At 42.3% G+C, this 25,000-nt stretch overlaps 2 protein-coding genes across 6 annotated transcripts in view; one reads left to right on the top strand and one right to left on the bottom strand.

Moving 5' to 3' along the window:
- Positions 1-25,000, bottom strand: part of wnt5b (wingless-type MMTV integration site family, member 5b) — a 74,697-nt gene that overhangs the window by 25,016 nt on the left and 24,681 nt on the right. For 3 of the 5 annotated variants that reach the window (XM_065951122.1, XM_020652716.3, XM_029280829.2), the window contains exon 2: positions 10,666-10,767. The exons of the other annotated variants lie outside the window; for them this stretch is intronic. The gene's annotated coding sequence lies outside the window, so the exon portion shown is untranslated. The remainder of the gene's footprint in view (positions 1-10,665; positions 10,768-25,000) is intronic. 5 annotated transcript variants of the gene reach the window in all.
- fbxl14b (F-box and leucine-rich repeat protein 14b) lies at positions 2,272-6,049 on the top strand. The gene has a single exon (XM_020652705.3). The coding sequence runs from the start codon at positions 2,982-2,984 to the stop codon at positions 4,182-4,184; it is 1,203 nt and encodes a 400-aa protein (XP_020508361.1). The 5' UTR covers positions 2,272-2,981; the 3' UTR covers positions 4,185-6,049.

Genomic DNA, 25,000 nt, shown 5'->3' on the forward strand with positions numbered 1-25,000 from the left:
CAGGGCGAATACAGATGGAAGTCGATCACCGGTTTAAGTTTTGAAAACAGAGAATATGGTGACACAGAGTGTATCAAAAAGATATACTGTGATGTAGAATATACGTTGTAATGAAGACTGGCGATTGAGTTTAAAGATGGGGAGAAACTGACAGAGGTCTACAGGGATTTAAGAAGCAGAGGCAATAACAAAAATAGGGAGTTTTGTGACAAGAACTTGAGACTGCCGACGCCACATATATGATCAGAAAACTTAGGGCACATTTTCCCAATCATTTCCATTGGAAACATTTGGTAAAAGGATTCTACTGGCCAATATGGACCGCAGGTGCAGCAAGCTTAAAATGTTCAAATGTAGAAACGGCATTGTTTTAAGACAGACTTGAAAAACCTAAGAGGAGAGTATAGAGTAGAGGGAGGAGTGGAGGGAAGTTGAGCTGCTGTCAGTTATGCTCAGATGCTTCTTTCCATGTAAAACTGTTTCTGTATAGCTCCTGTTCCTCTGGTATCCTCACCTGATCACTGATTCCTCTCTTCTCCTATCGCTCTCTCTATCCTTCTTGCTGTATGTTTCTCATTAACTCTTCCTCTTCCCCTCTCTCTCTCTCTTTCTCAACCACTCTGCCACACTCCACTGGCTCCAGCAAACGGCTCCCCTGTCATATTATCTCTCTCTCACACACACACACACACACACACACACACACACACACACACACACACACACACACACACACACACACACACACACACACACACACACACACACACACATACTCTCACCAGTTAAACACACACACACACGACACACAGATGCCTACAAACTCTGCAAAGGAGAAATACAAGCATATAAAGAATATGCTGTTTACTCACAAAATCCCCCATATATGCTGTTCTGACAGGGCACATGTACACACAGTTGTAGACACCAAACACGCACACACACACACACACACTCTTAAACACACACACACACACACACACACACTTACACCAAGGCTACTCCAGGGTTGAAAGAGTCCCACTGCAGCGGATGAGGGGATGAAAACTACAACTTGCTAAAGAGTAAAAAAAGAAAAGAAAAGAAAAGTCATATTCCCTCTTTGTTGGCTGCAATATTTGATCTAATTTCAGGCCTTGAAACTTCCAATGAGCAATTTTGAAACGATCTACTAGCCTATATATCGATGGAATATATTGTCACACACAGAAAGGCTGAGACTTAAACTGACTTCAAATATCAAAACATAAGAGGTGCCAGATGTGAAACGGCTGCTTCAAAGTGATTATTTTGGTGCTTTATGCGAGACACATGAGAGGAAAAAGTCTGAAGCAGATTTCGCAGATTATTTGAGTTTATCTCCACAGTCATTTGAGGACATAACAAATATATTCATTGTCTTTGTGTACACAATATATCAACTGGCAGATGCAGTGTAGCAGATGTAACACAGGCTGTTTATTTTCTCAAACAGATCCAAGATATTGTCTGTACGGAGGTTCACACACTCATGGCGAACACACACTCAAACAAATGCACATACACTATATAGCACAAAGCACTTAGGATGAATAAAATATTTTGTATTAATAAAAGTTATGCCATTTGTTTTGTTTTAGGCTATTGCAGGTTTTTGACGAGCCAGTGAATCCTCTACATTTCACAAATCATGTATGATGGCTATCTACAAATGTAAACTCTTTAGATGTTGAAATAAGGTTAATGAAAGAGGGGAAAGAGGGAGTTTAGGCAACAAAGCAAAAAAAAAAAAAAAAAGCTCTATTCTGCTCTGTGGCCCTTCTGGAGAATCTCCACCACAATTTCTACAACTACAACGACAACATCGCAATAAAAAAACTTCTAAATGTTACAGCCAAGTAAGCAGACTCTGACTTCTCCAGTTTGGCTTCCCTGTGTATCCTGTGTGGTCCGCTTAAAGGGTTAAAGCCCAAAGTGAACTGAATTGTAAGAAGTTGGTTTCCAAGGGAAACTGTTCGCACCGTTCCAGCTGAGGCGGAACAAACCAACTGCCTGACATGGCGGGGATGTGGGGGGGGGGACTCGATCATGTTTTTCCAAATATATTCAACAGAACATTAGTTGTTAAATAATAGCACACAGATTTCAGCGCGTTTGGATATTCCTAAGCAGTCTATAGATGTTTTTGTCGTTGTTAATTCATTTTTTCGTCACATTAACTGAACATTAAAACGTTGTCGCACCCCTCCCGTACAGCTAGAGTGCTGGAGTCCCTGCCAAGTCGGTTTGAAAAGAGCAGACAAAGGCTTTGAGCTCAGGACGCCCCTCTCTCTTACACACTCTGCCTTCAAAGCAAATCTAGCGCTGTCTTCGCTGCTTTTTCTACCATGGAAATGTTTCCTATTCGGTGGCGGTAAGAGTGCGGGCTTTATTTTTTTTACTTTCTTACACTGAAATGCACGACCGTCTGGATCCCCGCTCGGCCGAGAGAGGGCGGCTTTTTGTGGGTATAATACAAGGAAGCGTCGTCTGAGAGAGAGGGAGAGAGAGAGAGAGAGAGAGAGAGGGGGAAGGATTGACGCTTTTTTCCTCCTCTCCTCCTCCTTCTTCTTCTTCCTTTCACCACCCTCTCCTCCTCTCTCTTTTTTTTTTTTTGGCGGAGAGAGGAGTTCAGGCAGGAGTAAATGCTTTTTTTGTTTTTCTTTCTTAATTTCCTTTTTTTTATTTTTTTTTTTTAAATGCATTTGAATTCTACTGCGCAACCAGACCGGATCACGTGGGGTTGGAGAGAGTTGGATCGATTTCGTACAGTTCAGTGTGAGAAAGAGAGAAAAAGGAACAACCAACTCCTATATCTTCTTATTTTATACTTCTGTGGATAACTGGAACTGTTGATACTTTTGCATAAATACAGGAGAAGTGGGGGGTAGTTTGACTTGCTTCTTTTTTCAGCCTTGGAGGTGTGGAGTATTGAGTCTTATATGCCTGGGGTTTGAAAAACAATGGAGACGCACATTTCGTGCCTCTTCCCGGAAATTTTGGCCATGATTTTCAGCTATCTGGACGTGAGGGACAAAGGCAGGGTAGCCCAAGTGTGCATAGCTTGGAGGGATGCATCCTACCACAAGTCAGTGTGGAGGGGGGTGGAAGCCAAGCTGCACCTCCGCCGGGCCAATCCCTCTCTGTTCCCCAGCCTCCAGGCCAGGGGCATCCGGAGGGTCCAGATCCTGTCCCTGCGCCGCAGCTTAAGCTACGTGATCCAGGGGATGCCTAACATTGAGTCCCTCAATCTGTCTGGCTGCTACAACCTCACTGACAACGGGCTGGGTCATGCGTTTGTGCAGGAGATCCCATCGCTGAAGGTTTTGAACCTGAGTCTGTGCAAGCAGATCACAGACTCCAGTCTGGGCAGGATAGCTCAGTACCTGAAGAACCTGGAGGTGCTGGAGCTCGGCGGATGCAGCAACATCACCAACACTGGGCTCCTCTTGATAGCTTGGGGCCTCCACAGACTCAAGAGCCTCAACCTGAGGTCCTGCAGGCATGTCTCTGACGTGGGGATTGGACATTTGGCGGGCATGACTCGCAGTGCGGCTGAGGGCTGCTTGAACTTGGAGTATCTGACCCTCCAGGACTGTCAGAAACTCACAGACTTGTCACTCAAACACATTTCCAAGGGGCTGACCAAGCTGAGGGTGCTGAACCTCAGCTTCTGCGGAGGGATCTCGGATGCGGGTATGATCCACCTCTCGCACATGGCGTCCCTGTGGAGCCTCAACCTACGCTCCTGTGACAATATCAGTGACACGGGGACCATGCACCTTGCCATGGGCACCCTGAGACTTTCTGGGCTAGATGTTTCGTTTTGCGACAAGATAGGGGACCAGACATTGGCGTACATCGCCCAGGGGCTCTACCAGCTCAAGTCCCTGTCCCTGTGCTCGTGTCACATCTCAGACGACGGGATAAACCGGATGGTGAGGCAGATGCACGAGCTGAGGACCCTAAACATTGGACAGTGTGTTCGCATCACGGACAAAGGGCTGGAGCTCATAGCCGACCACCTGACCCAGCTGGCAGGCATCGACCTGTATGGATGTACCAAGATCACCAAGAGGGGACTGGAGAGGATCACACAGCTCCCCTGCCTTAAAGTGTTGAACCTGGGACTCTGGCAGATGACAGAGAGTGAGAAAGTGAGGTGATTGGAAATGTGTTGTTGTGTTCTTTTTGGTTCTTTTTGTTTCTGTATGGGTAGGGGCATAAGTAGATGGGCATGGGACATTTCTTTTCTTATTTTAAAAAGAGAGAAAACCTCCCTTTCCCCTCCTGTGTGCTTGTGTTCTTGAGTGACCAGAATTTTATGTTCAAGTGTTTTTCTGTTTCTTTCACTTGGCCTTGCAGGATTGAAAATTAGTGTTTGAGATGACTAAATATTCTGCCTGGTAGCAAGCAATGAAACCTTACTTTTTATGAGCTCATGAACATCCATGTTAACATTTGGTTTGGTCTCATACTGAGTTTAATATCTCGTGCATTCTGAAATTTGGACTGGAATAACTGTTCACAAATCAGCTTATTTCACGTATTTGGGGAGAAAAAACAAAACGTGTCATTCTCGCTGTAAAAGTTGCATCTCGTTTGAAGCGAAATGAGGTTCAGAACTCTCAGTTGTGAGACTTTTTCTTTCAGTTTTACAGTGCGTCTGGATTTGATACATTTATGACTAATCTCCTGCTACAGCCATCACGCCTACAAAAACATTTGGCTACCTCGTATGTGGTTGTTTTCAAAGGGTGTATACTGTTAAAAAAAACAGAAGGAAAGCGAGAATGAGAGACTGGGAGAAAATGTGCCTAAAGGGACTGTGTCTGCCCCCTCCCCCCATCCCCCCCCTCCAACTCTCCCCCTCCTCCCCCGGCCCATTCCTCCCTCCCTACTCCATGAGCAGAGCTGGAGAAAGGAGACCAGGACACAATCTAACTACCTTTGTTAATTTAGCTCCATAAACAGCAACAAATTCCAAGAGAGAAGAAGAGAGAGAGATTGACACATTTGAAGAAGGCAGCGCTTTATGCAAACTGTTAACAAGGCAAAATCCTAAAACCGCTCATATGCAAGAGCCTTTATTATTGTTTATTTTTGGGGATAAAGCCCAACTTTAACACCCTTTTAGGAGATGTTGTGTTCATGGTTGGAGGGAGATAAAAATACAAAATCATGAGGTTACCCTTAGAAGAAATACTTACAGTCCTCCTATGATGATAACAGTACAGTACAGGGCATAATGTAAAAATGTATGATCAAGGCCATTATTCAATTGGATACAAGCTGATAGCATATAGGGAAATGAGGTGTTTTTTTGTCAGGGACCTGGTGGGAATAAAAGCCAGTGGATGTTGTTCAGAGTGTCATACTTCAAATTGAAGTGATTTCTAAGTCTTAGACCCTTTTTATTGATAGAAACGTATCAGGGTTTGTCTCATGGCTTTATTTTCCCACGTTAATGCCAACACAGGTCGCATTCATATTCATGCTGCTCCAGTCGGCAAGACAGGAAGAGAGTGGGAGAAAAGGGGGGAGAGAGGGAAGGGGAGGGAGATCTGTTTTTCCTCCTCTTTTTCTCCATCTCTCTCTGAATAAAAATACCCTCAATCCATTTCGAGACATGCTTAGAATAAGGAGCCATCGATTATTTTCTTTTTTTTTTCTTTCTCTTTTTCTCTCTTCCGTCTCGGGTTACAAGCAGGAATGTGTCTCCTCTCTCTCTCTCTCTCTCTCTCTCCCTTTCTCTCCCACACACACACACATCAACACACATGCACACAGAGCACGCACACACAGAAGCCTGCGTGCGCACGTGTCTTAATGTAATGCAATGACCTGCTAGAAAAATTAATATACGGATGTGCGTCCTGCTGACAAAGCTGTGTGTGTTTTTGAGAATAAAAAAGATGTACTGTATATTATGTGTTTGTAAAGAAAGAAAAAAATGCAGAATCCCAAAATTAAATTGTTTTATATTCTTACGGTTAAAACAATTAAAGATATTTATATAATGAACGAAAAAGAGCGGTGTGGACTACTTTTGTGTAGCTGTAGCACTTCATTGTTGTCGTCATTGTGTCTGTTTTTATATAACAAGAATGTGAAAATGATCCAGGTAATTTGACATTGTTTGAATGATATTGTGTGCATGCAGGGCCTTTTATTATGAAGCGTTAGTCCTAATAACCACCCACACATTTCTGTCCTTCATCAGCCCAGTATTGTTGCACAGACAGGAATGAAAAACATGTTGTTTTATTATTAACGAGGAGAATCAAAATGGATACTTGCCGTCTTGATTTGGCTGCAGCGCCTGTGTAATTAATTATCACCAGGGCGTTTATTATAGGAAGCTGTTCTACCCTGCTGATTTTTTTTAATCATCAACGTCTGTTTTTGCATCTTCAAATGCATCCAAAAAGAAGGTGGAAAGCTCGTCTGGTAGCACGATTTGGCTCTCAAAAATTCAAAATACAAAAAGTGGGGGTGGGGGGGGTGGGGTTCCTTTTTGGTGAATTTCATGGTGAAAGTTGAAGGTCTTTGTAATGAGTATAGATTCTTCTTTTTTGTGTGTGTGTGTTTTATGCCACATGAGGCAGAGCTGCGTCTGTGTGGCTGCATGTGCAGAGTAATGAGATCTAAAGTTGCTCAGAGTAGATTTCCCTCTCCCTGCTTTCCATCAGGACGTGTCCTGTGTGTGAAGCGACACCACCCACACACACACACACACACACACACACACACACACACAGGCACACACACACACACACACACACACACACACACACACAGAGGGTTGCCAGACCAGTCAGTAGCCATTGTCTGTCTTTAGAAGTTAGGAAGGCAGGTTTTGGTGGGGGATTTTTTTTTCTTTTCTCCTCCTCTTGTTCAGTCACGCATACCAGATCCTAGACCTGGCAGGAGACCCCACGGACACCCCCCCCCCCACACACACACACACACACACACACAAACACACACACACACACTCCTTCTTGTTCCCCCTTCCAACCACACACACACACACACACACACACACACACACACACTTTTTAGCATTCCACACCATCATTCAAAGCATTTAGGCATTCTCCCTCTCCTGACTCCCGGTCCATGGGGATTTCAGGGATAAAGGCCAGCAGAGGGATTGCTGACCACAGGGACAGAAAGAAAGAAACAGGACACAGAGAGAGAGAGAGAGAGAGAGAGAGAGCGAGAGAGAATTTCAGTGTTTGCTGTTTCTTAAGTTTGCTCTAGCTGGTCTTTTAGTCTTACGCAATACAACAAAAACGAAAGCACGCGGAGATGTGACATTTAGTACCGCTTTCCTTCCAATAAAGAACCAAAAATCTGAAAAACAACTACTTTAAGCTACAAACTTCTTTCACTGGTGTAGTTCGTCTGCACTGTCCTAGCTTTGAGAGGAAAAATGACTTACCAGAATGTGTGCCTTATCTGCATGTGTTTGTCATAGGTTGAATCCTGAATACTGTTTCGGTCAACAAAGGAAACAGAAGAAACTCAAAGCTAAGTGGTGTGACATTGTAATAAATTGTATCTTGAATGCAGATAAATGAATAGAGGAACGGGAGGTGAACAACATAGCCAATTGATTCTTTATCATTTGACATTTGGGTCTGCAGACCTTTCACAAAAGATACAGGAGACGTACCGTGACAAGGTCACATCACGCATTTCTAACTGAAAGGTCTGCAGGCTCACAAGGATACAATCGGCTGCATTTAAATGATAATGTGATACTTTATTAATCCCCATTGGGAAAACCTCTTTTTGTCTGCCACCCTCCACAGGGAGGTCAGAGATCAGGCTCGGCTCCAGAAAACGCACTGCTGCAGCTACCGGGGATTACAGTGTTTTGCTCAAGGACACTCCAGCAGGGTGGTGGGTTGTCATGTTTTAACATCAGGTCACATTGCCTCCCCGTTCTCCTTTTCTACTTGTTTGTGAGTCCTTGCAGGCCACCTGTGAAGCAGCAGTTCTGACTTTCTTCTACTATTTTTGGAGTATTCAGCATTCTATAGTAACAGAGCATAATATAACCCTCTATTGTATACAATGCAACATTAACATTGCTTCCTATGAGAAGAACTACGGACTTAAGAAGGTGCTACCAAGTAAGATCATTTTAATGTAACTGCAGATTATTCCAGTTTTTTTATTCCAGTTTTAGAAAGGCCACACTCCTGAGTACAAAGTACGTCCTTTGAGCATGCTAGTACAGAACAAATTGTAATTTTACACTTCCATATTTCCCTTTTCCTCTTTTTGCACAGTTCTGCTTCTCTTTTGTGACAGTTACTAAATAAGCTCTTTACCCAAAGGTGTTGTTCCGTGTTTAGGATTCTCCATCTAAAATTGATATTTAGTTTTCAGTTTCAAACATTTCAACAGATTTAAATCCTACATTCACTAGCGAGGGCTTGTTTGCTGTCTTGACATGAGTTCATTCAGAGGATCAATACCGTTTTCATGGAACATAAGTGGATTGACTCTAGTGGGTTAGCTTAGCCTAATTTAGCATCAAGATGGAAAGCAGGGGGTAACAGCTAGCCTAGAGCCTAAAACTACACCTCAGCAGCTCACTTAACACAATATGTAATTTGTTTAATCTGTGTTAACACTGGGGTATCCCCTGGTTGTCTAGTAATATCTGGTTATGTCAAGATAAATTTGAGAACAGAACTCCCTGGAAAACCCCCATCTGATTTTTGCACTTTGTGTGGCATACACAAAACAGTTCTAACATACTTATTAGTGAGCTTCAGAGCAAGTTGTTTCCCCATGTTTACAGTCTTAATGCTAAGATAAGCTATCTAGCCGCCTCGTGTTAACTACACTGATGTGAGAAAGTCATAGATCTAACTCTGGAAAGACAGCAAATAAGCACAATTCACAAAACTTTTGAAACATCCTTGGCCTGCAGAGTGCCGAGGATCAAGGACAGGAAATGAAGTTTGTCGCTTGAAGACATGATCAAAAATGTTTTTTCGTATTATAATGGTTGTTTTTCTCCAGCTCGGCCCACTTCCCTGCGTTGTTAAACTCCCCCACCAGATTGAGCAAGGCACCAACGCTGCCACTTTTAAAGGGGTTCATTTTCCCTGGCTTAACTCAAAGGGGTTTTTTCTTTGTGGCAGCCATGCAAAAATAAAATGGGTGCACTCTCTGCTCTGGAAGGCTGCGAGGATCAAACCCCTCACCAAACGGCTTCATGATAAGAATATATCTCGCTCTCTGTGTGATTCACTCTTCAAGCCTACACATCCCGCCTGTCTGAATGATTGACAGCTTCGACACAAGCTAATTCAAAAAGCTTACAGGCACCTAAATTAGACAAAGAGCCGCATTTCTGCACCATATAGGTCACTGACGAACCTTTTGATTCGATAAACACTGCTGTTTTTTTCAAATGAAGTTTGGCGTGCAAGTAAGTGTGTGCTTTTGGCCCCGCGAATTGTAAAAGTTGAACTGCGACTCGTCACTTTTATGCTCTGAACCGCATTTCCTGTCAGGCTGAGAGAACAAGTCGTGTGTGTGTGTAAGAGAGAGTGTGTTTTACTGCTATCATTAAAGGGATAGTTCACCATTAAAAGGGGAACTGGGGTTCTTCACAACAAAGCAGCAGGGTATTAGCAGCAGAGTGTTACTGCCCTCCCCCACATGTCTCTGTCTTTGGCTGCGACTCCTTGTCTCCTGTGCTATCTGTCTGTCTGTCTGTCTGTCTGTCTCTCTGTCTGTCTGTCTGTCTGTCTGTCTGTTTGTCTGTCGTTCTGGCCTGTTTTAGGTCTCTGCCTGTCTGTTGGTCGGCTTTCATCTTTGTTGTTTTTAGCTCTCTCCTTTTTCTTCCCCTATTTTTTATTTTAAAAAATTTAGGCTCCTTCTACTCGCCTACTTCCCACTCTTGTTTACTTCTTCTCTGATTTTCTACTTGACTCAGTCTTCTTCCCCCCTTTCTTCCACCTCCATCTTTTTCTCTGTCTCCCTTTCATGCCCTCTGTCTCCCTCTCCCTCCCCTCCCCTGTCTCCTTCTCCCCCACCTCTTAACCCTCAGCATTTCCATTTCTACCCTTCAAGCCGCCCCTCCTTCCTCCTCTCTGCGGCACCTGGTGTTGAGGTGTCGCTGAGGTACAGTAGACGGCTCTTTGAAGTCCCTGGGGCCCTCGGGGGGGGGGGGGGCTCTACGTATGTGTGGGTGAGTGTTGTGTCAGGAAACTTTTTTTTTTATCAGCAGCTCCAGTCAAGAACATTTGGCGTTGCTTTTGATTTGGGCGTCTCTGATGCTGAAACGACCTTCTCTGTGCAAGGTGTTAGTACATGTGTGTGCGCTGTGTTTCCTGGTTATAAAGCAGTGGAATTTAAATTGCTATTACCATTCCTGTTGGACTTTTATTGACCAATCAAAAAAGGGCTGTTAAAGGGGCAGCTCAGGGTGTTTTAAAAGAACATTACTTTTTTTTCAGTGATAACTTTAAGGAAATGAAACCACAAAAAAACATAAGAAGCTGTAAACTTTGATTTCAAATAAGACAATTACACACCAGAATAATCATGTGAAGGGTGACATAATGTTTTAAAGCACTTTGGAGAAGAAAATGGCATGTATGGTTGGTGACTTACTGGATTTAAGGTTGGCACGGTTGGGGAAAAGAGGAGAGGAAGAGCAGAGGAAAAAGCTTGTCCCAAAGCACGTCCTAAAGTCTGCAATAGTCAGCACGCGACCTGGAGAGAGATAAACGGAGAGGAGGCGTTAAGGTGGAGAAAGAAAATGAAAAAAAAGGGCAAAAAGAAAAAAAAGGAGAGAAAGGAAAAATAATTGAGGGTGAAACAGATGAGAGAAAAAGGGTGGCTGGTGAGAAAGTAAGTGGGAGAGAGAGAAAGAGGAATCTGTGAGTCACTGTTTAACTGTGGGCTGCTAGAAGTCGGCTAGCCATGTTAAAATACCGTCTGGACAAGCACACACACAAACACACAAACTCACACACACACACACACATTAAAAGTTTATGCAAAACTCCAGCCCAAGCCTCTCTCAGACTTCTCTGCCCAACAGACCAGCTAATTATTTTCAGTCGGACGTCAGGCACGCACACACCTCTGCTGCACATTCCTCACAGAGTAATGAGCTGCTCTTCTACAGAGGTAAGAATTTAGACCAAGGTCAGAAATAAGTCTTTCCACATCTTTGCAAGTGTTTCACTTTGCGGGAAATGGTGGGAGTGACATCATCAGACCGCTGCAGGATTCATTATTGACGATTTCTCTGTTGATTAATTATAATCCATTGTTTTTCCACAGGAGCCTTCCTGGCCAGGGATGGTGGTGCAGCTTTAACTCTTCTTGAAACATGTAGTAAATGCAAAATAATTCTCCTTTTTAAACTGTCTTTTCGAGTGTCACTTTCTGCTCTACACACAATTCTAACACTGTTGATTTCACCTTAGGATTATGTTTTCAATTACTTGATTAATTGCACTGACAATTAAATATTAAGACTTGTGTAAATCAGTTGTAATGAAAGATACAACAGAAAACTCAAAGTACTTGGTCTTTTTTCGATTGTCAGATTTTTTTTGAAATTTTCAAAATCCAAAACAAAAAAACGCCAACCAGAATTTACATTTTTAGACACTTCAGATCCATTATTACTCCTTTAGCATCACATCAAGACACATTGGTGTCTTTAAGCTAAATGCTGACATCACGTTTACAAGCACAGAGCTAATAGTTCAATAATGATTAGCTAATAATATTCACAAGGAAGACCTGCTAAAGCTTCACATGTTAGCGTGCTAATATTTAGCACAAAGTCCAATTAAGAAAGATCGTATGAAAAGTCACACTCAGGGGAATGTGCTCATCGTGGAAGTTGAACAGGGAGCTTTTTAGGAGTATCATGAAAAGCTAATTTGATGTCATCTAACCTTAAACATTCAGCAATCAAGATATTTTAAACAGCGAGCCAGACATTGCCATCTCAAAAGATCACATTGCTAGCTTGGCTAAAAACACCATCATGTGTATCACAAGCATAAAAAGTACATCCACTTTTTTTATTTTTGTGACCACTCAATTTCATCTTAAAAGCAGAAAACTGCCCCATTTGAGAAAAGACAATACCAGATCATCTTTAAAAATCAAATGAGTGAAAAGTTGAACTATACTGTAATTGTTTTCGCACTTCTTTGGAATATTTTGCACAATCTACACAGGGAAGACCAACACATCACGAGCTCCTCTGGGTGTTCATCTGCTTATTAATTTATCACATACTGTTATCAGGTCATTCACTGCTCTAGGCCTTTTGCTCATTAGGCAACAAATGAATAAATTAAATCATTCTCTACGTCTCATTCTATTATCACAGCTGTAACAGTAATCAAAGGTTTTAGTCTGTAAATGCATTCCCGTGACAGAAGGCCTTAGACTTTTTCTTCAGTATTTGTGCTATTCAAGCTAAGTCTGTTACTCAAATTTAAACACTAAGCAATAGCCATTCAAGGCGGTTTTGAAGGATCCATGGTTCTAGAAGATTTTAAGAGAAAACAACATCCTAAATCTTTCATTTGGAACCACAGGACCTCACGTCATTCACAATCAAACCATGGACGATGTCGCTGAATCTTTTATAAAAGCCTCGGCAATTATAATGGGAGACCGAGAATTATGCAGCATGTGATGTTGACTCTTGCTCCATGTTCCTGCTCAGTTCGACAGAACCCAGCGGAGAAAGACAGCGTAGAGGACGGACAGAGAGAGACAAGGAGAGAGAGAGAGAGAGAGAGAGAGAGAGAGATGTGGATTCATTTTGGATTTCTTTGTCTCGATGTGAAACCACGTGAAGCCCTGACAGAAAAGTGGCAGATTCCTGCAATGTCAAACTCTGGCAGGCTTGCACACATTTCTAAATTGTCAGGTGAGATAGTGTTTTGGTAGCGTGGGAGGTGTGCTGCGCTGGTGTGTGCGCTTCCTGTCTGTGCGCATGTGAGGCAAAGTCTGTGTGCATAATGCATGCACACAGACAGTTGTGTCTTAAAATCTCTGCCGGGCTCCCCGTACCTGCCTGTCAGTTTGGCTTGTCATTCAAACGTCTATGCAGAGAAACTTTTTCTTGCTCTTTGCACATTTTAAATTTTGTCATGCTCAAACAGAGGAAATGGGCAGAATGGTAGACAGAAAGCTGCAGCAACAGTGGAGTGGGGAAGGATCACATGTTTGACAGGAAGTGCTGTGCAATGGAACACAGTTTTCACCACGTTAACAAGGAGGATGTGTGTGTGTGTGTGTGTGTGTGTGTGTGTGTGTGTGTGTGTGTGTGTGTGTGTGTGTGTGTGTGTGGGGGGTGGTGCTAAGAACATTTGGAGGGCAACTGTAGGAAGGTAAGAAAGAGTGTCAGGTGTACCTTTGTTTTAATGACGAGAGCTATGAGAAGATGAACATCTCACATAGACAACTCTGAACATGAAGCCGAATGACTGTTAGCTTAGCATAAAGACAGAAAGTATGGAATCACAGCTAGCCTGGTTCACCTTTTTTCCTCTTGTCTTATGATTCGAATCAAAGAGTTTTTAACTGAATTGCCGTCACCACAACTGGACCCAGCAGAGAGTGAGGCTACTAGTTAGCAAAGCTGGTTGACTTCCGATTTCCCAACCCTGATCACAATAAAATTCAAAAGATCCAATAACAAAGCTGATGGAAATTACACTTATTTAAAGACAGGTTTTAGGATGGGAAAATATATATCTTGCAAAATTAAGAGCATTTGTATTTAAAAAGACCTGGAAAGCTGTTCTGCAATAAGAAGTGTTTTGGTTTACATGATTTAATTTGTGGAAAAATATTTTTATTTACCACTGATTAATAAAAAGGAACTCTGACGTTCTTAGAAACCTGGTCCCCAACAGGGTCTGAAGTCATCACCTGCAGTGAACCTGATAAAGCCAAGAGTCAGATCACTTCCTGTTCAATCCAATTAAGCAGGAAGTGGACATTCAAGCCATAAGAAAATCCCCATCAGAACAGTTATTTAATATTCACTATATAAAAGCATTATTGAGACAGAGTGGTGCTCTTATCTCCCAGTAAATGAATTACAGTTTCAATTTGCATGCTGAGTGAACTGAACTGAAAGTGCCTCAGACCCAGAGCGCCAAGAGAGCTGTAGTGCGTCTGATAACCACGCTGCAAATTCAGGGTTTCGCCAAAATGGATTTTCACTTGTGTAAAAATCATTGTTAGAAATACTTTTGTGATTGGCTTATAGATGTGTGACTGTAAGAAGTGAATGGCACACATATATTGACAGCTTCATTTCTGTTTTATTATCTGAGTTTTAGATTTTGTTAAAGAGAGGAATGTGTGGAATCAACAATAAGTACTCAGTTCATTTTCTGTCAGTTAAATGATCCAAGGGAGATTTTGGATCAGGAGTGAAATCTCTAAAATGAAGAATTTTAGAACTTTTTAAAACTTATAGAAGACGTTTGGAACCATGTAACTAACAACATTTAATTTAAATCTTAAGTGACATTTTTTCATTAAGTGACTGTTTGTAGCGTGTGCTGAGAGCTGCTCCTCCATCTGTGCAGGTTGAACTCTCCTGACCGAGGAGTGGCACAGACCTCACCTCTTCTCAGCTGCCTCCACAGATGTGATGGGACTGGAGAAAACCTGCAGGGCCTGGTTTTGTTTGCTACTTGAGCACAGCGTGTCACTAACATGGAGCTGCAGCTGGATAGCCAGACAGGATTTTACTCTGATATAAGAAAAGAAACAAAAAATAACCAATGAAAGAGACTTGGTTTTAGAACTGGAGAAGAGAAAAAATAATGGAAGAGCAAGAAGATTAGGTTGACATAAAATGTGATTGCAGCTTTAACAGAATAAAGAGTGAAATGAATGCCTGAGAAATAGACGTTTAAAACTAGTGAGGGGATTGAGAAAGAGACATGAGAGGTGGAGAGAGAGAGAGAAACTAAGGATGGAATACAAAGAGGGCCTGTGTGTATGCGTGTGTATGCGTGTGTGTGTGTGTGTGCGTGTGTGTGTGTGTGTGTGTGTGTGTGTGTGTGTGTGCGCGTGTACATCTGCCGTCCCCAAGGTCCTTCTAGCTGTCTTCTCCTATTGATTAGTTTATATTGATCTGGCCTGGCACGTACACTCTGACACACACACACACACACACACACACACACACACACACACACACTTATACACGAACGCTGCATGCATGGTTGACTTGATTTAGCCGGGCTCTGACATAGGGGACACGAGGGTACATTGTTAACACACCAGCAACCATGCGCACACACACAACTGCACACACTATCCCCCTATCATTCTGCCGTTTAAAATGACAACCACCTTCTCTCTGACACACACACACACACACACGCTCACACACACACAGCACACACACTTGTCAAACAGCAAACACTCACTCTGCCTATTTGCTCATGTGCACTGGCTGTCTGGCAGGCAAGCAGGCAGAAGAAACAATGAGCATGTATGAGACAGACTGTCAGTAGAAAACTCTGTGTTCTCTTCAAAACTGATCAATCTGGTAACTTCACCGTCTGCCACATGTAACAGTACGCTAGATTGTGTACATTTTAAACAATGGATGATGTCAACAATTCCTTTATTATTGACAAAACCCAACAGCACTGATATATTCTTATTAGCATGAAAAATGAATCAAAACTCGGTGGCAAACTTAAAATAACTAAAGCGTATTTTGTTGTGAGCGAGCAGCGCGTCTCGCCTGTAGCTTCCTCAGGTTCGCGCCAGCAGTAACCTGAGTTTTGATTCATTTTTCATGGTATGTTCCTGCAATCATGCACACCTGAGAACGTGTAGGCTGTGCACGAGGCACCCTGTCGGCATTTAGATTTTTCTTATTATAGTGTTGTAAAGCCGAGTCTGCTGCTTCTGTCTTTTTACGTCGTGTCTTGCCTCTGTTTCCTGCCCCCAAGTGATTCAATGATCCACTTTTACTGTTTGATCCTCATTCAGCATTTTCCTTAAGAGACTTTCGATGTTCCAAAGCTTTTTGGTCCCGAAGCATTTTCAGCACGAGACAGACGCACATCTGTCTCGTCAGTTACAGACGACTGATACTTAGAGACGCCTTAAGGCATTAGCCAAATAGTAGCAGGTTTTGTCTGGTGGGTCAATGGTGCAAATCCCTGGACTCAAGAGTGTGCAGGTGAAGTGAACGAGTCTCCCCTCCTTCAAATACAAGGTGAAAAAAAACACATAGGCGGGTCAAGGTGCCCTTGAGCAAAGACACCTCACCTCCAACTGCGTCTGAGCTGCTCAGTGGCAGCTGCAGAAGAGTGTGTGTTTGTTTAGGGCAGCTCCCAGTGTGACTGCGTGGAGCTGTGTGAAGGTGAAGCAGGGCGGGGCTGATGAAGAGTATGTCAGCTTCATCTGTCGTTACAACAACGACACAGGAAAGGAGATATTATTGAAAAAATAGGAAATACCATTGAAACAATCTTGATGCATTTCTCATCTATTAAGGAGGTTCTACTCCTGACCAGAATGATGCATTCTGGGACCTGATGTAAGGTTCCCTGACACATCGTGGTATACATACAACATTTATATGGACCACAGTCAGATACAGCCTCATGCTCTTTTACTTGTCCTTAATCCAGCCTCCTTGCAAGACTTTCTTTTTTACCCCTCTTTGTCTCTAAAATCAGAAGAAACGTCACTGACTGTTTCTGCCTTTAGTCTTTTGTGTGCATGCAGACACATACACATATACAGTATGTGCACAGACACACAAACACCTGCACCCACCGAGACACACACACACACACACACACACACACACACACACACACACACACACACACACACACACACACACACACACACACACACACACACTCACACACACACACACACACACACACAGCCTGCCTTCTGCTGCTGTGATGGCTCCGAGCTGTCAAAACATCTCTGCTTTCTCTCGCTCTCTCTCACCAAAGAAGCCTGACTGAGCTTGTCTTTGCAGGTTCACAGAGACTGCTGTCTATCCACCCTCTTTCTTTCTTTCTTTCTTTCTTTCATGTCCCCCTCACATGTTATGGTCTTGATTTTCTTGATTTTTAAATCCAATCCTGTATGTTAATCTTTTATTCAAAACATCATTTAAATTGGGTGCATTAAATATGGTGTGTATATGTTGTTTACGTATGGAATACCTGTTTCATGTTCTTAACCAAGGTTTTCACAACAAGAACAGTTAAATTACTGCCCTAGACATTTCCAACAACAAATCAAAGAAAAACAAATCATAAAATCACAAAAAAAAGTTCAAAAAATATTTTCACCCATAGAGCACATCCAGTTTGTAACATATCCACATCCAGTAGTCTGTTTCTAAAATATGGTACGCAGGGGTTCAAGAATGACACTTGTTTTTATTTCTTCTTTTAAGCCAAACATAATTTCTTTTTAAATATGTATGTTTCTGTTTTTCAATCTTCACCGTCTCTCTCCCTCTCTCCCACACCCACAGACACACACAAACAGAGTGCCGTGTTTTTGGCCTGCAGGGTGTGCACAGCGGGGGGGAATCAACCGTATGGCAGACATGAGGTCGGAGCCAAATCTGGCTCGTACACATGGTGTGTGGCCATGCCACGGAGTGTGTGTGTGTGTTTATGTGTGTGTGACGCTTAAGGCAGCCTGCACTTAAATATATATCAGGGCGGTTGTTGCCTAAAGGTGAAAGTTGTGCAGGTTTCACTGGAAGGCTGCCGAACAAATGAATGAAAACCACTCTCTGCTCCCTTGCCAGCTCCTGTCACTGTGCCCTGGAGCAAGGCACTTATGCTGCTACTGCTACAGCAAAACATAAGAGCCTTTACATGAATACAGGGGGAATCATAAATGTGCAGAGCATTGTAAATCAGGACGATGTGATTGAATAACTTTGTTTATCATTGCTAAGATTGCGAGTAAATACTGATCTACCAATGGGTCAGAAAAGCTAAACAGATGTCTTATGGGGTAAGGACAGAAGAGTGGTTTATGGTCAGACAGGTTGTAAGCAATTCTACAGTTCTACAATTCACTGAGCAGGTGCTTTTATCCAAAGCGACATACATCAGAGAGTAAGTACAACACAAGCAAGGATCTAGAAAAGAGGAAACAATGTCCGTAAGCAAGCCAACGCTGATTTAGCTTCATCATCATATCCCACTTTATAAGCAGGTGTACAGACATTCTTGACAATAAGTTCCCATAGCAATAGAATTACTTGTGCTACAGTGTGTAGACATGTTCAGGCTGACTATATTACACACACTTTTCATTCAGGGGACTTCAATGTACTGTTTATGTGCATGTGACAAGTGTGCATGTCTGTGTAATGTTGCAACATCTCTCACGTCAGCGAGGCAAGGAGAAGTGTGTGTTCCTGTGTGTGTGTGTGTGTGTGTGTGTGTGTGTCATTGCATGCTGCCTGCATGGAAATGTGCATGTAATTTAATTGTACATGCATTATGTGTGTGTGCTGCTTTGTGTACTTTGCTTGTTGCAAGCATGATAACCCACATTGAGTGGGCGTGTGTGTGAGAGCGTCTTGGCTCATGGTGGCTTTGTCAGTGCATGAAAATCATTTATTCATGTTTACCCTATGTGTGTGTGTGTGTGTGTGTGTGTGTGTGTGTGTGTGTGTGTGTGCTGAACACAGAGCCATTTGTTCCTGCATGCATGCTCTAATGGAAACTCTGTGCTAACACGTGTACTTTAATGTTAAGCTATTATGGCAATATATTTGAATAATGACTCCCTGCTTCTGTAGCTAGTCACTGATATCTTCAAAGTTTCTGTTTTTATACTCCTCAAACCTTCTCTCTCCCGCTAGCTTTGCCCCATCTGCTCCCCTTAATATCTGCGACTCCTCGTCTTCTTCCTCCCCTGACTCTTGTGTGTAGCGCTTAACCCTCCGCGCAGCACTTCCCACTCTGTGTGTGTGCGACGGAAGCTTGCTTTTAAAAAATGCATATATTCTATAAGAGGGAGGAGGAAACAGAGCGTGGTGAAGAGAAAAATACGGCCTGTGTGTGCGTTGTGTCAGTAGGGTTGACATCTGATCTTGCTGAGTATGGTGAAGAAGAAAGTGCTGAAAGTACTCTGTGTGTGGGGGGGGATCCTATGTGTGTCTCAAAGTGTGTGTATGTGTGTGTGTGTGTGTGCGTGTGTGTGTGTGTGTTTTGTGTCCTGGTTTCTGTGTGGGTGGTATGAGGAGGGAGAAAGGGAATAGGGTGTGTGTGAGTGCACTTAGTTTAAGTGTCAGCATGACCTGGTGTGTGTGTGTGTGTGTGTGTGTGTGTGTGTGTGTGTGTGTGTGTGTGTGTGTGTGTGTGTGTGTGTGTGTGTGTGTGTGTGTGTGTGTGTCTGAGAGATGGATGGCAGGAGGGGTGATGAGGGAGGGAAAAAAAATCCAAAGATGACTGAAAATGTCTGAAAGAGTCCAAAAAGAGGAGAAGATGTAAGTAGTTAGGGAGAACAAGAAAAGATGGAAGGGAATCAAAACACTTTGAAGACTTTGAAAAGGGCCTGCTTTTCTTCTTCCCTTTCTTTCTTATTTAAATTCATGTTCCATATTCTTCACTGCAACATGAATGTTATATGAACAGGGCATGCTCAGAATAAATGTTAAATCAAAAGTTGTTCCTTCTGTCCTCCCCTTTTCTCTCTTTGTCAGAAAACTGCTCTCTCCAGAGCTTTCCTGACAAATACACCGGTTTGATCAACCTCACACACACAGACACACACACACACACACACACACACAACCTCACACACACACACACACACACACACAACCCCACACACACACACACACACACACACACACACACACGTGACTGTGCTCCTCTCCAGACTTCATCTCAAAGCAGCAAAACTCCTATACCTCTGTCTTCTTTTTCCTTGTGTGTATTTTATGTTTCATGTTTGGTGCCCTTGGTGTACGGTTACATCAATACGGAAGTGTGTCCCTGAAGGAAATCTATCAATATTTCATTCTATAACTGCTGAAAATGCAAGATCGACAAGCAAGGAAAAGGCAAGGGGAGCTCGGCTGGAACAAGCGAGTCGTAACAACTGAATACAGATCCAAAACAGAGAGGGGAGAGAGAGAGAGAGTGAGTGAGCGAGAGAGAGAGAGAGAGAGAGAGAGAACAGGTGTAGCAAAACTGATTTACTTTGTCATAGGGCACGTTTACAGTTGTCAGAGTCAGAAGGGTAAGGCAAAGCAGGAAAGAGACGGCTAGTGTGGTACTGGTCAATCAAAGCAGGTAGAACAAAATGACAGCACAAAATCATTTTCTAGGAGCTCATTCAACTTTTCAGAGAACTTTATCTTCATTCTGAGTGCAGTGACCATTTTCTTTTCAAGAATTGGTTCCTGGATCTTGATTTCTGTACCATTAAAGCTGCTAAAACAGTCCAGGACTATTGGAAGAGGGGTTTTATTTCTTAACTTGTACCAAATGGCAAAACACAGGAATAGTGAGAAAGTTATAGAAGATTTTACATTGCCACTTCAAGCAGGGATTTTTACGCTACTGTTGCAACCCAACAATGAACCAATATCTGAAGTGTTAACCTGTGAGAAATGTAAAACAGCAGAGTCTTCAGGGCAGAACAGAAGTGACATTATTTGTGCGACCAACAACTGGAGAAAAGAGAGAGAAAGTAGACTGCAACAGCGGGAAGAAGAAGCAAGCAAACATGTCAAACTGGGGAGATACTGTATGGTTTGAGGGATTATCAAGTTTTGAGCAGAGGATGATATTAACCAACAATACACGTGTTGCGGCCATCGCCTTTAGAGAGTGAGCAATTGGTTGTTGCTGGTTAAATAGTTTTTTAGTAGTGTATTATCAAAGAAGTTAAAAGAAGTAAAGTGAGTATTTGAAGTTTTTTTTTTAGCTTGACGGCAGGATTGAACTATGTCAGGAAATTAACCAGAACAATAAAAAGTTAGCAGACAATAGCTAATTTGGAGACAGACATGTTGACACACACAGTAAGTTTCAAAGATGGTCTCATTGTGCCTCAAACAAAGCTGTCACTCACCAATCCATCATTAGTCTAATTTGCCTAATCCTCTCCGTCCCTCAGATGTAGTGGTATTGTGGGGAAAAAAAAGAAGTTGTTTTGTTCTTTTGGCGGCGCCGCTAAATCATGTAGTAAACTTAGGCTTCATAAAAAGCAAAATGCGCTATACAAGATGAGAAAACAAGATCTGAATTTGTTAAAAACGTCGCCCTGACACGCTTTTGTACAGCTATCAATGTCTCACTCCCTCCAGAAATAGCTTTTTGCCATTTCTCAAGTTTTGTGGTAAGGATGATATATCAACTCTGTTACCTTTAGATAAAGCTGAGACCTTAAGCTGGATTTAAGTTTGATGTAAGGAGTAAGGAATCCTGCATCAGATACTGAAGGGGTAGGTTGTATTTTTAGTTTAGCCTCAGATTTCACCCATTTTAAGCAACACAGCTAACCAGACAGATGCACGTGATTTGAATGAAGTCTTTGGGACTAGATACCGTCAAAGCACTGGGAGTAGCCTGTAGTGTGTGATTTTATTTTGCATTAACTAATAGTTCTAGGTGCTGCGAGAGATTGCAAAAGAAAGAAGAAGAAGGTTGAGGAGGAGGAGAAGAAAGAGAAGAAGAATCAGTTTGCGTCTACTACAAAAGTACCTTGTGGCCCATGATAAAGTGTAAATCAAACACAGGTTGGTTCTGCTTTGCTGTGATCTGCTAAAAAAAAATCATCGTGTAATTCAATATTTACTCAAATAATTCAAGTTATCTTTCCTGACATTTCTTCTTGTTGCTTCCCTCTATTTTTAAAAAATAGAGGAGGGAAACATGAACAAAATAGAGAACAGGGCGCTCTGTGTTAGAGAGGTGAAAGTTAATGTTAATAAAGCCACTGAACATCCTGTGGTCTGTGTTGCTATGACGCTGACACAAGACTTCAATTAAAGCTCTGACTCACATGGCCACACACACACACACACACACACACACATGCAGTCATCGTGCAGACAGGCCTATTGATTTCTGTGGTAACACCGTCCTGTCACCACATACAGCGTGAGTCTACCTCTGTGACCTCTTCTCCCTTCCTCTCCTTCTCTCCTCTATACATGTGTAAATGTGACACTTGACACCCCCCTCTCTCCTCTCTCCTCTCTGCCACCTCCCCCCTTTCTTATCGTCTCCCATTACCACCGCTACTTCGCTTTCTCCTGCTGCTTGTATTTTATCCCTTCTCATTTCAGCTTCACCTCCCTCTCCACTCCAATTTCCTCGACCTTTTCCTCACCTCCTTCTTTTCCTTCATCCCTCCACCCTTGTCCCTTTTTTCCCCCTAAAAGGTTTGTTGTCATGATGAGCCTTCTCATCATAGCCTTCTGTTTTTCTTTTTTCTTTCTTTTTTATTCACTGTTTTGCCAGTGCTGCAAAGAGAATTGCAGACCCATTGAAAAATCCCGCATGCAACACAGGAGCAGACATACGCAGATAAAAAAAAGGACAAATAAGAGAATGTCTCATGAATCCCCAAGAGAGCGAGGTAGAGGAGGGAACAGAGATACCCTGCTGTGTTCAGGAGCAGCTCACCAGCCATGCCAATACATGCACAAAAAAGAACAAGAGAAAGAAAACAGAAACCACAGATTCAAGGAGAACTAAGAGAGGGAAGAATTATTCAAAGAAACATCAACAGTCTCTAAAAGCTTAAGAATCATTACGACCATCAGTCTATGCTTACAATGAGAAGATTGTAAATTCATTCTACTTATGTCACATCTTACTTGCTGCAGGTTTTGGTACATTTTACCGCATAAAGGGAGCAGAGAGAGCCTGAAACTGGTGCAGATGACGCAACTTCCTATGTCTCTGCTTGTACACAGTTATTTAAAGTCTTATTTAAATCACTGAAGAAGCAGAGTGGGATTTTCTGGCACAACTTCACCAACTTACCATGTTGCATGAAGAGTGAAACTAATTTGTTAATAATGTTTTTTTAATTCTACAAAAGTTGCTGGAGCTTTTTGACCTTTTTTTTTTAAGGCATCAATCTATTTCTGATTACAATAAAGAGCTGTCTGCATTCTCTCAGCTGTAAATCTATTATTCAGTTACATTTCAAGTCTGTATTTGATCATTAATATTATCTTTACAGTATGAAACTTTACTTGTTGCCCAACTATGGAACTATGGTTAGGAAATTATCTCTTTAATAATAATAATAATAATAATAATAATGGCAAAACCAATAGTAAGTCATTTCTAGTTATTGTTGTTGACATTTGTTCAGTTGGATGATATCGTTAGTAAAAGAAGGGACATTTTTTATTATTTTCTTACTAAACTTGAACTAATTGATTTATTTTTGCTGATTTTAGAAAGCTGACTTGAGTGTCAACACACAAAAGTCAATGTACCTGTACTGCTTTGTACCTGTGCTATTCTATTGAGTTATCTGTTACATATCTGAGAATCTGATGAATAAGTCACTTAACACGTCTTGATCTGTTGAATGTCTAGAACTGTGGAGTAAAAGTAAAAGAGTGTTTGAGTGAGGGAATAAAGAAAAGGAGTGTTTTCGCAGTGCTTCAGGTCTCCAGGATTCCCTACCCCGGCTCCCCCTTTACCACCTCTCTCCCTCTTTCTCCCCTCCAGCCGGAGGAAAACTCTTCCATTCCCTGAATTCCTCTCACATTCCTGCTCTGGGTTTAACTCCTTTACCTCTACATTACCTCCTCCTCCTCATTGCCCTATGGCGCTCTGTCTGTCAGGCCATCTCCTCTTCTTTACCTCTATTGCTTCTTCCTTTGCTTTTTCTCTCAGGCTCTCTCTTCTCCTCTCTCTTTTGCCCCTTCCCTCCTCCCTCCTTCCTCACTCTTACCCAGCATGCTCCAGTAGGCCAGTGGAGGCAGGGGGCTCGCCTGAACCCTCAACCCCCAGCAGGGGCCCTCCAGCTCAGCCTTGCTGGCTGGCAGGCTGCTTGGCACACCTCCAGCATGACACACACACACACACACACACACACACACACACACACACACACACACACACACACACACACACACACACAGCTTTTTCCCTCTCTCCCTGCTTGCTGTTTCTTTCTGGCTTCTCTCTCTCAGCTAGTGTTCAGCCTTTTCTTATCAACCTTTCTTCCGTTTCTTCTTTCAGTTTCCATCTTATAACAGTTCACACAGATAGAAAACAGGATAATCATTACAACACAATTTTAGCAGAGTCATATAAGCCCCTCTTCCAACGTTCAATTTATTCTTACTCATGTCCTTTTTCAGTCTTTGCACGCATCATGTGAAAATAACCGCCAGCTACGGATACAAGTTTCCATGTCAGACATGTTGTGAATTTTCCAGCTAAGTACCCGCAAAGCTTTCATCCTAACTCTTGTGGGAACTAAAACTTGAATGTGATCAACTAAAACACCGATGGTTACAGAGTTTCTATTTTAGGTGATTTCATTAAGGTAGACCCAGTCTCAATGGGATTTTAAACCATATGGAAGAAAAAGTACCAAAGTATCATCAGATTTTCAGTACGAATATAAAAAGCTATGTCCTTCATTGTCAACTGATCTTAAACTCAATGAACATGAAGCTGATCAAATGAGGGAAGTTACTCGCACCAAAACACATTTTTTTTTAGACATTGCACTAACTCTGATGGATTTATCTACGTCTTTTTCATACAAAATTGGCACTGCATGAAATGAAAAAAGAACAGAGCAGAATACAGAATTGAATATGAAACAGTTTGAATTTACAAAGTGCAGATTTTGTCTTTTCCATTTTTTTTTAAAACTGCCAAAAAAAACACATGAAACATTAATGTGTGAGAGACGGAAAGGAGAGAGAGAGAGA

Source organism: Labrus bergylta, chromosome 23 (assembly GCF_963930695.1).
Source record: "Labrus bergylta chromosome 23, fLabBer1.1, whole genome shotgun sequence".
Taxonomy (NCBI): domain Eukaryota; kingdom Metazoa; phylum Chordata; class Actinopteri; order Labriformes; family Labridae; genus Labrus; species Labrus bergylta.